This window comes from Rana temporaria, chromosome 9, assembly GCF_905171775.1.
Source record: "Rana temporaria chromosome 9, aRanTem1.1, whole genome shotgun sequence".
Taxonomy (NCBI): domain Eukaryota; kingdom Metazoa; phylum Chordata; class Amphibia; order Anura; family Ranidae; genus Rana; species Rana temporaria.
In genome coordinates this window covers 45,154,656-45,170,827 of record NC_053497.1, presented here as the reverse complement: position 1 = coordinate 45,170,827, position 16,172 = coordinate 45,154,656, and the positions used below count along the sequence as shown (strand labels likewise).

The window sequence follows — 16,172 nt, the reverse complement described above, 5'->3', positions numbered from 1 at the left end:
TACGCTTGCTCGGAAGCATTGAACTTATTTTTTCTCGGCTCGTCGTAGTGTTTTACATCACCGCATTTTTAGACGGTCGGAATTTAGTCTGACAGTGTGTATGCAAGACAGCTTGTTCGTCTGTATGGAATTCCAACAGAGAAAAAAAACACAAATTTTCGAAATTCCGAATTTTTCAATTTTCGAAATTCCGAATTTTTCAATTTTCGAAATTCCGAATTTTTCAATTTTCGAAATTCCGAATTTTTCAATTTTCGAAATTCCGAATTTTTCAATTTTCGAAATTCCGAATTTTTCAATTTTCGAAATTCCGAATTTTTCAATTTTCGGAATTCCGAATTTTTTTATTTTCGAATTTTTCAATTTTCCAAAAATCGGAATTTCCGAAATTCGGAAATACGAAAATTCGTAAATTAAAAAATTTGGAAATACGAAAATTCGGAAATTAAAAAAAATCGCAATTTCGAAAATTCTAAATTTTTTCGAATTTTGCAATTCTGATTTTTGGAAATTTGGATTTCGAATTTTCGAAAATTTAAAATTTAAAATTTTTTAATTATTTTAATTTTCGAATTAAAAACATTTTTAATAAAAAAATTCGGAATTTCGAAAATTCGAAATGTTAAAATTTCGAAAATTCGAAATGTTAAAATTTCGAAAATTCGAAATGTTAAAATTTCGAAAATTCGAAATGTTAAAATTTCGAAAATTCGAAATTTTAAAATTTCGAAAATTAAATAATTTGAAAATTCGGAATTTCGAAATTGCAAAATTTGAAAATTAAATAATTCGAAGATTCGAATTTGAGAATTCGAAAATTAAAAAATTAAAAAATTCGAGATTTCTAAAATTGAAAAATTCGAAATGTCTAAAATTGAAAAATTCGAAATTTCGAAATTGTGGAATTTTCGAAATTGTGGAATTTTCGATTTTTTTTTATTTTTTTAATTTTTAGAAATTCAGAATTCTGATTTTCGAAAAAAATCTAAAATTCGGAATTTCGAAATTTCAAAATTCGAAAAATAAAAAATTCGAAAATTCGAAATTTCGAAAATTGAAAAATTCTAAGTTTCGAAAAATTCGAAAATTATAAAAACCTGAATTTTTTAAATTCAGAATTTAAGAAATTAAAAAATTTAAAAAAATCGAAATTTTGAAATTGTAACATTCAAAAATCTAAAGTTCGAAAATCTAGAATTCGAAAATGGGAAATTTCCGAATTTTTAGAATTTCCGAAAATTTGTTGTTTTCATTTTCGAATTTCCGAATTTTCGAATTTCCCGAATTTACGAAAAAAGCAACAAAACTAATAAAACGGAAAAAAATGTTTTTTTCGAATTTCCCGAATTTACGAAAAAATAAAAAAAAACGAAAATAACAAACGAAAAAAAAACGATTTTTTTGGCAATGCACATGTCTATATATATATATATATATGTATATATATATATATATATATATATATATATATATATATATATACCCACACATGAATGAAACCAAATAAGTGCCAGTACAGGCATACCCCGCTTTAAGTACACTCACTTTACATACACTCGCGAATAAGGACATACCCCCGAGTGTAAAGTGCCTTACAAGTACTGTACAGACATTTTGCAGCCGCACTAGAAGGAGCTGAAGCTTCGAGAGCATAGTCCGCCCTGCTCCAGTGTGCCCCTGACACCCCCACTTCAGCCCCTGAGACCTCAACTACAGCTCCTGACACCCCAAATACAGCACCTGACCCCCTACTAAACCCTAGAAGTGAAAAAAGGTATTGTTTCACTTTAAGTACATTTTCATTTTACATACATGCTCTGGTCCCATTGTGTACTTAAAAGTGGGGTATGCCTGTACTAACCATTGATTTTACAGCTGCTATGAGGCCCAGGGTATGGACAAAGATGGTGTTCTTTACTGCTTCACTTGACTATTCTCACTTTCTTCCCCCATACTGAGTTAGTGGTGAGGTTTCAAATGATCAAGAAGTTACTTTTCCTTCATTCTAGAATAAAGGCTGGTACCTTTCCCTCTTGTGTATACCTTCCCTTTCTGTTATGGGGTAGAGGAGCGTTGGGGGTGTTCTGAAGTCACATTAGAAGAACTCACTGGATTATAGATCCACTTTGTTGCAAATCTCCCCCACTGCATCCTGTGTAGGGTTGCCACCTTTTCTTCAAGCCAAACCCGAATACTTTAGCGACACATGGCAACATTGTTGTTGTAGTAGATCTGTAAAAGACCTGGGACACCTTTGGGTGCACCACCGAAAGTAGTAATGCGGCAAACAGTGGGTGTGGCCAAACTGTGTTAACAGATGGCAACAGATTTGTGCGTGACTATCTCGGTTACTTGGGATGCCACAGTCTGGTCTGAATAAGGTGTCCAAGTTTCAGGCAGCCTAAAACCTGGGCATATGACTCAAAACCCAGACTGTCCAGGTGAATCCAGGTCAGATGGCAATCCTAGGTGACCCCCCCATAATACAGAGATCAGTGCCCCCCCATACTACAGAGGATAGTGTCACCCCCCTTCTTCATAGTACAAAGGTCAGTCCCCCCCATTGTAATACAGAGGTCAGTGTCACCCCCATCTTCATAATACAGAGATCAATGCCCCCCATACTACAGAGGATAGTGTCACCCCCTTCTTCATAGTACAGGGGTCAGTACCCCCCCATTGTAATACAGGGGTCAGTGTCACCCCCACCATAATACCAGGGCTCCCCATAGAGACCCCCATTAGATCAGTTGGACTGGAGGTATGTGTGTCCGGGTTTCAGGTGGACTGAAACCTGGATGCATGTGTCAAAAAAAAATTCCCCAATGATGGTGGTCAAAGAAACCTTGACGATTTCTATATCAAATGAGTTGCCTTTTGTCTTTTCTTTTTCTCCAGTGCTGCAGCCTGGCCCTGACAGAGCATCTGAAGGATAATTTAAGCTTCCGAGTCTCAGACTTGACCATCCCGAAGCACCAGCAAATCATCCAGGTCAGTGATAACGGACATTTTATTGAACCACATATTTTTGTCAAGATAAGACATTGCAACCAATGAGGTTAAAGACTATCTAAAGCCAAAACTTTTTGGGAGGGTTTTGGATAGAGTGGGAAAGGGTTAGAACCCCTATTAAATTGCTGTCTGTGAACTTTTTGGGGAGAGCCACCCTCTCTGTTTGTCCTAATTACTGCTGTCACTAGGACAGAAAGAGAGAAAAATTGCAAAAAGTTGTCAACAAACCAGAAATAGAGGGAAAATCTTCCAGTAGAGGGACTTCATTTGACAGCTATCTAAGAGGAGATTGCACTCCATTTCGAGAGAACTCTTTAAACTTCCTGTTGTGTACAGGACAGGAAGTGGAGGGAAACCTTGCCAATGAGACACTGATATATGGAAAATGGTGAAGCGCTTGAAAAAGTCCAACATGAACCCAAAATATATTTCTGGCACAGACTCAACTGGCACAAACATGTAAATGTACAGTTGAACCTCGGATTACGAGCATAATCCGTTCCAGGAGAATGCTCGTAATCCAAAGTACTCGCATATCAAAGCGAGTTTCCCCATTGAAGTCAATGGAAACAAAAATAATTTGTTCCGCGCTGACTTCAATGGCATTCAATACCGCATACGGCCAGAGGCAGGGGGCGCTGGACAACCTCGGAAACAGCCGGAAAGGCACGAGGACAGCTCGGCTGACCTCGGCAAACCTTGGAAAGGCTCAGGAATGGAGCATTTCGGAATGGCACCGATTGGCTCTGCTTGGTTCCGGCACCCCCCCCACTTCAGGCCAAACGTGGTACTGAATCCTGCTAAACTAAAACCTTTCATTTTTAACTAAAGCAAGATAGACTATAGAAACCAAATTGACCACCACTAAAACACACTGAAGTACAGAACTACTTCACATTGGCAATATTATTTGTCATATTATTAGTCCACTGCCTTAGAAAAAGATAACCAATGTGGTCTAGGTTGTCGGTAGGGATGAGCCGATCACCCCCCGGTTCGCAGCAGAAAATGCGAACAGGCAAAAAATTTGTTTGAACGCGCGAACACCGTTAAAGTCTATTTGACACGAACGTGAAAAATCAAAAGTGATAATTTTGAAGGTTAATATGCAAGTTATTGTCATAAAAAGTGTTTGGGGACCCGGGTCCTGCCCCAGGGGACATGTATCAATGCAAAAAAAAAGTTTTAAAAAGGGCTGTGATTTTTCAGGAGAAGTGATTTTAATAATGCTTAAAGTGAAACAATAAAAGTGAAATATTCCTTTAAAGTTCGTACCTGGGGGGTGTCCATATTATGCCTGTAAAGTAGCGCATTTTTCCCGTGTTTAGAACAGTCCCTGCACAAAATGAAATTTTGTCATTTAAAACTACTCGTGGCTATTTGTCGGGTCCTGGCAATACAGATCAAAGTCATTGGAAAAAACGGCATGGTTCCCCCCCAGTCCATTACCAATCCCTTTGGGTCTGGTATGAGTATTAAGGGGAACCCCGAACCAAAATAAAAATAAAAATTGCATGGGGGTCCCCCCAAATTCCATACCAGGCCCTTCAAGTCTGGTATGGATATTAAGGGGAACCCTGCACCAATGATCATTTTTTAAATGGCGTAGGGGTCCCCCTCAAAATCCATACCAGACCCTTCAGGTCTGGTATGGATTTTAAGGGAAACCTCGCGCCAAAATTTAAAAAATATATGGCGTGGGGTTCCCCCCAAAAATCCATACCAGACCCTTATCTGAGCACGCAACCTGGCAGGCCGCAGGAAAAGAGGAACAGAAAAACAAACAAGGCGCCTCTAAGTGCAGAAATATAAGACTTTTAATATCCCCTAAAGGGGTTAAAAACACTTACAAGACGGTGGATGAAGCAGGCATGTAGCAGGTAAGTGTGTCCAGAAGATGTTCCAGTGGCAGGGCAGTCCCAGTCTGATGATAAAGCTTCCAGGGAAGTCCACAAGATAACAGCCAACTTGTGCTGTGAGTGTTTAGGGAACACAATGGTGCTGGAGCCTGGGGATCCACAGGAAAAGAGGGGGGACGAGAGAGCACCCCCCCCCCCTGAATCGTACCAGGCCACATGCCCTCAACATGGGGAGGATGTCCCAGGTACGAAAATTAAAGGAATATTTCACTTTTATTGTTTCATTTTAAGTATTGTTAAAATCACTTCTCCCGGAAAAACTTTTCTTTGCATTGATACATGTCCCCTGGGGCAGGACCCAGGTCCCCAAACACTTTTCATGACAATAACTTGCATATTAAGCTTTAAAATTAGCACTTTTGATTTCTCCCATAGACTTTTAAAGGGTGTTCTGCGGCTTTCGAATTTGCCGCGAACACCCCAAATTGTTGGCGAACACCCGACGATCGGGCTCATCCCTAGTTGTAGGTGACTGAGAAATAAATTCTAGGGTATGTTCCTGCCACTGATTAGAACTGAGGAAGCCACTTACATGAGTGGTGAAACTTTTTCTACATTACAAAAGAAGTCTGGTTAAATCTGTCTGCATAATATTAGCTAAAACAGGAGAAAAGTCTCTTGTTAGGATAATAGACTAACAATAATACATGGTGTTGTGAGCTCCCCTTGCTGTTTTACATTATGTTTTTCCTTTTCTCTTTCTCAGGCTAGAAATCAGGAGGAGAAACGACTCTGGATCTATTATATAAAGCGTCTTATTGTAGAAAACCACCCAGCATCCATCCCTCAGAAGGTAACATGTTGCATAGTAACTTTTTTTTATAAAATGAAATGATTATTAAAGCTGAACTTCAAACAGCTATAAGAATCCAATGTATTAGACATACCAAGAGCTGTGGAGGATAGGTATAGGAGTAAAGCAGGCCTTCAGGCTGGGTTCACACCATTGCGGCATGTGGCTTCCAGCAGGGGTCCTGTGAGTCCTGTTTCACTGTTTCAGGTCCGATTTCAGGCAGAATTCTTGGCTGAATTCAGACCTGAAACGGACCAAAAGGCGCACAGGGCTCCTTTGCAAATTCGCACTGGAGCCGCAGTGGAGATATGTGAACTGGCTCCATAGAGAGCCGGTCAAAATCTCCTGCTATTGCGAATTGGATGTAAGAAAACGGCATCCAATTTGCAATGGTGTGAACCCAGCCTCAGCCATTTTTTCAACTTTTCATCTATTAAATCTTCTGCCATTGTATTAACTTTGGATAGTAAAACATTTTTTTTTCCTACTAGTAAATACCTTATACAACCCACTTCCTGTTTCTTGTCTGGTCATTAGCCTAGGCTTATGACATCATGCACAACACTCCCTCATTCTCGTGAGAGTTTACCAGGATGGGAGGGGGGGATGAGTCATAAGAGAGCCAATGAAAGCTGCAGAGCTGGTGGTGTGCCTCTGTGTACAGTGGAACCTTGGATTACAAGCATAATCCGTTCCAGGAGAATGCTCGTGATCCAAAGTACTCGCATATCAAAGCAAGATTCCCCATAGGGTGGCCGCACATATGGGCTGGGCGCATGGTGCTGCTCCCATTGATTAGCCATTATTCAAACATGCAAATGAGGGAAATACGCCGATTCACGAATGTGCGTGTGCCCGGCGCATGCTACGCGAGATGCGCGTAAGTTGTACGTCTGGGGTAAAGTTATTCCCCATAAATGAGGTGCAACCCCGCAACAGACATGCACAGGTCTGCACCAGGGAACACAAGCCGGCGTATTGTGCGTTGGACGTGTGTCTGGCTGGGCGTAGGTTATGTTCACGGCGTACGCGGTGATCCGGCGTAGCTTAGGCAGTTGTGCCGGTGTGGTTGTGAGCAGGCGCAGGGGGGTGCTGTGCATGCGTCCACGTCACGGCACATTCGCAGTTCGTGATACGTACCTGTCTGGCGCTCGGCTCATCATTTGCATGGGGTCACGCCCACTTCCACCTACGCCGGCGTGCGCCTTCGAAACCCACGCCACGCGCAGCATTGGGAGCACTGGCTTGCTGAATGCAATGCTTGCCTCTCCGCGCTACGTTGGTGTGCCGTACGGTGTGTGCTCTATGGCGGCGTAATGTGCGCCTTGCTCTCTGTGAATCTGGGTGAATCTGGGCCTGTATCTCCTGATGGATTCCTGCTTCTAATCCTTTTGTTGAGGCTTCCATTTGTGGATGGACATTTTATGGTTACACAACCAGTCACATTGCTATAACCTTTTTATATGGACTATAAACTGAAGGACCTATGAATAAATGGTTGTGGAACGAATCATTTGAGTTTCAATTATTTCTTATGGGAAAATTTGCTTTGATATACAAGTGCTTTGGATTACAAGCATGCTTTCGTAATGAATTGTGCTCACAATCCAAGGTTTTACTATATATGTCTTGCAGAGATGTACTGGATATTTTATATTTTATTTTGCCCAGACATACACATTAATAGCTGGATTCAGGTATCCGTGCCTAACGTTAGGCAGGTGTAGCGTATCTCATATACACTACGCCGCCGTAAGTTTGAGAGGCAAGTGCTGTATTCACAAAGCACTTGCGTCCTAAGTTACGGCAGCGTAACGTAAATGTGCCGGCCTAAGCGCGCCTAATTCAAATTGTGAAGAGGTGGGCGTGTTTTATGCTAATGAATCGTGACCCGACATGATTGACGTTTTTAACGAATGGCGCATGCGCCATCCATGGACATATCCCAGTGCGCATGCTCCAAATTACGCCGCAAAGACTTATTGGTTTCGAGGTGAACGTAAATTACGCCCAGCCCCATTCACGGACGACTTACGAAAACAACGTAAAAATTTAAAAATTCAACGCGGTTCCGACATCCATACTTAACATTGGCTGCGCCATCTTTTTGGTGGAATATCTTTAGGCCTGAAAACGCCTTACGTAAACGGCGTATCTTTACTGCGACGGGCAAGCGTACGTTCGTGAATAGGCGTATCTCGCTGATTTACGCATTCTAGGCGTAAATCAGCGTACACACCCCTAGCGGCCGGCCTAAATAGACAGCTAAGATACGACGGCGCCGGCGGTCGTATCTTAGCTAGATTTAAGTGTATCTCAATTTGAGAATACACGTAAATTTACGACGGCGCAGATTCAGAGTTACGACGGCGTAACTCTCTCTGAATCTGGCTATAAATCATATCATAAATGATAATAGCAAGAGTGTATTAGCATGGTCTTTGTTAGTCCCAGACTGGCCTGCTTAAGTATTTTTTTATTATACTGATTTATTTTTTTTTTTTACAAAGAAGTGTAATTTCCCATATTTAATGATCCTGCAAGGTACATATGGTATCCGCTGAGAGTGTCGGCAGACGTTCAATTCCCACAACCCCAGGGACTTGTAAAAGCTTTTTTTGCAGGTGTGGAAAGGGTTTGCAGACAAATGTTACCTTGGGAAAAGAATAAAAAAAAAAGAAACTCTCAAATACACACCTAAATCAATGAAGGTCTTTCCAGCTGTTTTTGATGTGAAAACAATAAAATTCACCGAGGCGAGCATACAAAGCACTCAGCAAGATGTTCCACAAACTGCTCAGTTCCTCCCGGTCAGGGGGAGCAAAACTACCAACCCGTCAATGTTTATTGGTGTGTTATGATGTAGCAACACATTGTTCCGCTGTGTTAGACATCAATAAAAGTAAAAAAAATAAAAAAGTACCATTTAATGGCTAACTCTATAGATTACTTTAACCCTTTAGTGATCTGAAGCCTAGAAGCCCACACCAAATTTTCCAGCTTCAGAGCCAGATCCACAAACGAATTACGCCGGCGTATCTATTGATACGCCGCGTAATTTCAAAGTTCCTGCGTCGTATCTTTGTTTTGTATCCACAAATGTCACTGGCAGGGAAGGGATTAACACTAGGGGGCGATCAAGGGGTTAAATGTGTTCCCTAATGAGTGTTCTAACTGTAGGCGGGATGGGACTGACTAGGGGAAGTGACTGATCGGTGTTCATACATAGTATGAGCACACAATCAGTCTCCTCGCCCCCGAGAGACCATCCGGCACTCGCATCAAGTCCGGGCACATGCTTCGGGCAAGAGTCCTTAAAGAGCCGGCGTACAGCTACAATGGCTCGTTTGGGGGAGCAGGGGGGCCAGCCTACCGCAGTATAACTGGACACTACTATCCAGCATCTGTGAAGCTGCTAGCAGAACCTATAATTAACAAAGACAAAATGTATTTTATTGCAGCCTGCCAGTTCATGGATGGAGTGACTGCATTTGCTTTCTTTTAGGGGCCTTTTTCTTTATTTTCACCTGGTGATCCTGCATGTAACATGACCAAGGTCACAATGCTCACTCGCCATTTGGTATCTATGGTGGAGCAGTGTTGTGATCATAGGACAGGCCTGCAAGCATTCCCTATTTCTTCATTACACAGAGAGGAGGTGTTCTGTAGTCTGTGGAAAGAAATGGTAACAATGTAACTGATAACAGTGAAGCAGAGGTAGAGAGCACAGGAAGTTATCAGCTCCCTGCATTTCTGGTGGGATCAACAGGTATTTTTGCATTTATCTAACAATAATAACAAAATGTTTTCAATGGTGTATTTAAGACACCAAAAGGGAGTAAGAGAAATGTAAGGTTAGGGTTTACATTAGACATGTGCAATTCGTTTAGTTCCGAATTTGTTTTTTAACGAATTTTGACAAATTTAGTCAATTCTGAAATTTCCAAATTTTCGGGTTTACGAAATTTAGAATTTCTGAATTCGGAATTCCGGACATTCAGAATTCCGGAAATTCAGAAATTTGGAAATACGAAAATTCGAAAATTCCGAATTCTAACATTTTTAAATTTAAAAATTCGAAAATCTGGATTTCCGAATTTTTGAATTTCTGAATTCCCAAATTTGTGAATTCTGAATTTTCGAATTTCCATATACCTTAACAGTAGAATAAAAATAAAACATACTTACAAATTTATAAACATAAATAATAATTGCTCCAAAACCAATATGGCTTTCCTTTAATTTTTTTCTTATTTTTTTCAGGCTAAGCAAGTCCTGCTGGAAAACACATTCCAAAGTAAGTTGTATTTCATGGGAGAATACCAGGGCATGTCAGTCACTGAGGAATGGGGATAAGCAAAGACATTTCCACAAAATAGATTTTGAATCGCCAGGAAAAAAGAGAACATGTTCTCATTTTTCCCGCGATTTTCCTGTCGGGAAAATTGCCATGGAGCATACACACGGCTAGTTTTCCCAGACAAAATCTGTCATGCCAGTTTTCCCGACGGGAAAACTGGTCGTGTGTAGGAGGCATGAGGGGACACAGATAGCAACAATACCCTGATAGGTGTTCTAACCCCTCTCCACAGTATAGGTAAAAAGTTTTACATGTAGTTATACCAGGGCTCAAAATTTCAAGTCCTGAGCTACTAGCCAGGACTCAAGGCGTACTTGCCACCAGTTCCCCTGCCCAACCCCTACCATGCCCCACCCCTAATCCCGCCCCTAGACACACCCTCATAAATTATCTCATGAAATGACACTTAAAAGTTTTATGCAGAATTAAGGTATAAAAATAAATATTAACAACAACTTTATCCATGCCCAAAAATGCAGCAGGTGTCCCCAGTGCAGCCACATGTCCCCAGTGCAGCCATGTGTCCCCAGTGCAGCCACATGTCCCCAGTGCAGCCATGTGTCCCCAGTGCAGCCACGGGTCCCCAATGCAGCAAAATGTCCCCAATGCAGCAAAATGTCCCCAGTGGAGCCAGTGTCCCCATTGCAGTCAGTGTCCCCATTGCAGTCAGTGTCCCCATAGCAGGCAGTGTCCCCATAGCAGCCAGTGTCCCCATTGCAGCCAGTGTCCCCATTGCAGCCTACGCACCCATAGTTGCCAACATTTGTCCAGGGACACTTTGCAGCACAGCTATTAATTAATTACCACACTCACTTCCCCGAAGCTCCACCCACTCCGCATAATCTTCGCCAGGCGAAGATTATGCGGAGTGGGTGGAGCTTTGTGGAAGTGAGTGTGGTAATTAATTAATAGCTGTACTGCAAAGTGTCCCTGGAAATTTTTTTGGGCAACTATGCTGTGCTGGGTAAGAGAGAGGAGAGGAGCCGGAGCTGCCGCCGCCTGGTTTTTCAAAGCGCGGGGAACATAACAGCTTTCAATTCAATAGCTGTGTTCCCTGCCGCGGGCCGTCATATACAGCCCCTCCCCCCTTGTCCGGGAAACTTTGATAGACAGATCACCCGTCCAATCCTGGGATGGGTGATCTGTCTATCAAAATGCCCGGACAAGGGGGAGGGGCTGTATATGACGGCGCGCAGCGGGGAACACAGCTATTGAATTGAAAGCTGTTATGTTCCCCGCGCTCTGAACAACCAGACGGCGGCGGCGACAGCAGCGGCGACAGCAGCGGCGACAGCAGCGGCGACTCTCCTCTCCTCACTCGCCCCCCCTGCTCCCAGGCAGCCCACACTCGCCAGCCCTCAAAATTTACTCGCAAAATGCGAGCAGGCAAGTGTAAATTTTGAGAGCTGGTTATACTATTAGTTAGGTTTCCAGTTTAGTCTGCTTGAGTGTTGAGGTATTTGCACGTAAAGTGCATAACTCACAGTCTGGTAACAGAAAGTGATAACATTTGGTTTCTTTGTTACAGATTGTATAGATGTCCCAGTAACTTCAGACAGCCCTAAATCCCCCTGGATGGAGGATCTTTGGACATTTCACCGAAACAGGAGACAGTCTGGTAAGAATTATATAGGCCTAATGTAATAAAGTATACATAAACGTGCATCTGTGTCTCCTATCTGTGGCAGCCTGCAGTGAGAGGTAGAAATTCTGTGTAGCTATGTTCAATGTCACCTGCAAACACTGCAGATATATGTGCCCAGCTCAAATTCCATGAATCGAGTTTACATACACTTTAACATACATATACAGAATTTTAAGGTACCAATAGGTTGCCTCAATACATGTGCTAATAAAATAATTGATATATTTATTTTATCCAGTATTTCTATAAAGCAGATCTCTGTCTCTCAGGAAACACTTTCAGCCCATCTACCCCTCCTCTCCTGCGCTAGCAGACTAGGGTTGTCTGTTCTCCCTTTGACTCTTGGGATATGCACATCACATATCCCAGGAGGCAAAGCACCTCGTTCAGAAAGGAGAAAAGGGGCATGCCACTTGGGCCTCTTGATGATGATATTGAATCATCAATTTGATGATCAGGACTGAGAGGTGGTAGATAACAAGAGGATCTCAGCAGGACAATGTTTGATCCTCTTGCAGGAGCGGAAGAGGTGCCAGAAAAGGTGCATATAGGCATTTGCCAAGTTTCCCCAAAGATGAATCTAGATCTGGTAAGATAAAGATGTTAGTCATCAGTTAGAAGAAGATGCATTGTGCCTGCTCTGATTTACACCGCAGGTAGCCATTAAGGCCGCGTACACGCGATCAGTCCATCCGATGAGAACGGTCCGAAGGACCATTGTCATCGGTTAACCGATGAAGCTGACTGATGGTCCGTCGCGCCTACACACCATCGGTTAAAAAAACGATTGTGTCAGAACGCGGTGACGTAAAACACAACGACGTGCTGAAAAAAACGAAGTTCAATGCTTCCAAGCATGCGTCGACTTGATTCTGAGCATGCGTGGATTTTTAACCGATGGTTGTGCCTACTAATGATCGGTTTTGACCTATCGGTTAGGCGTCCATTGGTTAAATTTTAAAGCAAGTTCTCATTTTTTTGACAGAAGGATAACTGACCGATGGGGCCCACACACGATCGGTTTGGACCGATGAAAACGGTCCTTCAGTCCGTTTTCATCGGTTTTGACCGATCGTGTGTACGCGGCCGAAAAGGCATTATTCCAACATGAATTTACTGACACGCAACTTAATCATTTATACCGCCTAGCTCTGTTGATATGAAAATGCAGGAGAACGAGTTTAAGGTACTAATTAGATGGTACAGGGTCCCCACTAAACTCAAACAAATTTACCCGACCTCCTCGGCCGCTTGCTGGCGGGAGTGTGGACAAAGGGGTTCCTTTTTACCCATATGGTGGGACTGCCCTAAGCTGAGGCCTTATTTGCAAGACATTAGAACCCAAATAAACAGTATACTGGACATGGACCTTTCTGACTCTCCAATAAGCTTTCTCCTGCATGTCCCCGCCTGTCACGTACCTGGATGAAGTCTGAAGTGACGAGGTCAGCCTCTCTTAAATCTCCGGCCCTGGTCCCGCTGAGAGTGGAGACAGGGGAAACCAAGGGCCAGGGGAGACACGAGTGCCCGCAGATGGAACTCCGGAAGCCCGCAGCAGGTGATGCGGATCTTGAGAGGCAGGAAGTCACAGCAGGTTGCAGAGACAAAGTCGCAGCAGGTTGCAGGGACGAAGTCGCAGCAGGTTGCAGGGACAAAGTCGCAGGTACCCGTTAAGTTGAGCGGAGTAAAACAGGAGACAGGAGCGTGGTCACATGGGAAGCTGGGTTCAGCAGCGAGCAGGCAGCAAGGCACAAAGTCATCAGACAGGAAGCAGGGTCACGTGGGAAGCCGAGATCAGGAACCAAGAGTCAGAGGTGAAGCGAGTCCAATAGCAAGGTCAAGGAAGCCGAGGTTCAGTAACTGGAATCAGGAGCACAGGAACAGGCACAGGAAACAGGGACCGGAACCGATGAGATCCGTCAGCCCTAGGCTGGGGTCAGTGCACCCTTTAAATAGGCCGTCTGGCGCCAAGGGACACGCGAGCGCACGTTGCCGCGAATTCGCGGGGACAGCTCTAATAGTTCTCTTACACCGCCATTCCTCTCGGCCTGTATCAAAAGTCGGTACTACCTCATCTTCTAAATACGGCTAGGAGATTGATCCCCATTTACTGGAAAAGTAACCAAATTCCAAGCCGCTCGGAATGGATCCGTTTGGTGAACGATATTAAAGGCTGCAAAGGAGTGGATGGTGACATGTAAGGACAGATATGATAAATTGTATGGAATTTGGGCCACATGGATTCACTATGTTGGATGAGCGGGTACTGACACACAACCTAGAGTCTCCATCCCGACAGGGGGAGAATGACCACATAAATATCAAACTAACTATAGATCTGAACTGACCATTTAAGATACTTGATGCAGGACTGCTCACACAATTTTTATGAGTGCATTCTTTTTTCTTTTCTTTCTGGTTTTTGATCCTATGGATCTATATTTTCTGTTTGTTTGCCACATGGCTATTATTAACATGCCCAACACGGTGATGTCTACTCACGTATATCGCCTATGTTTTATAGCAGGGCAAGAGACAAATTAACGATGATAGGATTCATAAGTTCTCATTGGTACGACACTGACGCCTCCGTCTCTCATGTCCTCTATGTTGGATGGCCAATCGGGCCTAGAATTTTGTATTCTGTTCAGACACATGATTGGGCAGCTTGGACCTGCTGATCCAAATTTTTCTTTGTTTTGTTTTGCTCTGCTTTTTGTCTTCTTTTTGTTTGATATAAAAAATTGAATATAAATAAAGATTACCGTACATAAAAAAAAGGTATTAGTCTTGGTTACTTTTTTTTATTTGGACAAAAAGTATGATTCTGATGACTAAAGCATACGATTAGTTTGTGTTCATCTACTGGTGTGTTTCTTTTTTCTCAGAACCTCCTCAATATATGTGTAGCCCAGGAAGAATCAAGAAATCATTCACTCTTCAGAGTCTTGGCAGCAGCTCCCAACCAAGACGAGGCCGCAGATTGTCTGGTAAGTAGCAAGGGTTGCTGGATATATGGATATAATAATTTAGGGGTAACACCACATATAAATAAAACCCTATAACCTTTCACCACATCCCCCAAAAACCCATCACATATATAAAAAAATAGAAATGGGGTTATCCCTTTTTTCAGGATAATGGATGGAGCCATGCAAATCATTCCTTTACACATCATTGGCTGTACATACAGAGCTGCAGGTGTATAGCACAGATAAAGACTAATATTATAGACTTTTGTTCTGAATGTTCTCTACTGTGCTACTCACGGTGTCATTGGATGGCTTGGTAATATACAGTTAGCTAGATTCACGTAGACCTGCCTAACGTTAGGCAGGCGTAGCGTATCTCATATACGCTACGCCGCCTTAAGTTAGAGAGGCAAGTGCTGTATTCACAAAGCACTTGCATCCTAAGTTACGGTGGCGTAGCGTAAATGTGCCGGCGTAAGCGCGCCTAATTCAAATTGTGAAGAGGGGGGCATGTTTTACGCTAATGAATCGTGACCCGACGTGATTGACGTTTTGAACGTACGGCACATGCGCCGTCCTTGGACGTATCCCAGTGTGCATGCTCCAAATTACGCCGCAAAGACTCATTGGTTTCGACGTGAACGTAAATTACGCCCAGCCCCATTCACGGATGACTTACGCAAACGACGTAAACATTCTAAAATTCAACGCGGTTCCGACGTCCATACTTAACATTGGCTGCGCCATCTTTTTGGTGGTTTATCTGTACGCCTGAAAACGCCTTACGTAAACGGTGTATCTTTACTGCGACGGGCAAGCGTACGTTCGTGAATAGGCGTATATCGCTAATTTATACATTCTAGGCGTAAATCAGCGTACACGCCCCTAGCGGCCAGCGTAAACAGACAGCTAGGATACGACGGCGCCGGCGGTCGTATCTTAGCTACATTTAAGCGTATCTCAATTTGAGAATACACTTAAATGTACGACGGCGCAGAATCGGAGTTACGACGGCGTATCTACTGATATGCTGTCGTATCTCTACGTGAATCTGCCTAAGTGTGTATATGTGTTGATTAAAGATTTTTTATTTACAGTAAACTGTCATGAGCGACCCCAACTTGTTAGTAGAGCATGGCTTTTCCTTGCATATTGAAAAGAGAAGCCGTGCTAGTTTTAGTCCAAAGTACAACATCAGGTTAATTGATTGGAGAACATATGACTTGTTCTAATGGTTTGGAATGGTGAGATGAATTCATCTAGTGTGGACACCCCAATGATTTTTCCACAAAGTGCACCGCCACCATAGAGAAAACTCGCTTTACCAGATGGCAAGCAAACCAGGCATGTGGCTATAGCCCAGCCAATGCCTTTGCTTGCACGGATGATCTTAGGAAAACTCCGGGTAGATGGTTGCACTGATTCTCACACTGATACCACCATAAGATCCGCATCGTAATATTCAGCATTG

General features: G+C 42.9%; 1 protein-coding gene across 2 annotated transcripts in view; it reads left to right on the top strand.

Moving 5' to 3' along the window:
• The window catches only part of PLEKHG2 (pleckstrin homology and RhoGEF domain containing G2), a 164,643-nt gene that overhangs the window by 134,153 nt on the left and 14,318 nt on the right, over positions 1 to 16,172 (top strand). For both annotated transcript variants that reach the window (XM_040323358.1, XM_040323357.1), the window contains 5 exons: positions 2,899 to 2,991; positions 5,638 to 5,724; positions 9,988 to 10,021; positions 11,613 to 11,702; positions 14,618 to 14,719. In XM_040323358.1, coding sequence (XP_040179292.1) covers positions 2,899 to 2,991; positions 5,638 to 5,724; positions 9,988 to 10,021; positions 11,613 to 11,702; positions 14,618 to 14,719 — 406 coding nt within the window. The remainder of the gene's footprint in view (positions 1 to 2,898; positions 2,992 to 5,637; positions 5,725 to 9,987; positions 10,022 to 11,612; positions 11,703 to 14,617; positions 14,720 to 16,172) is intronic.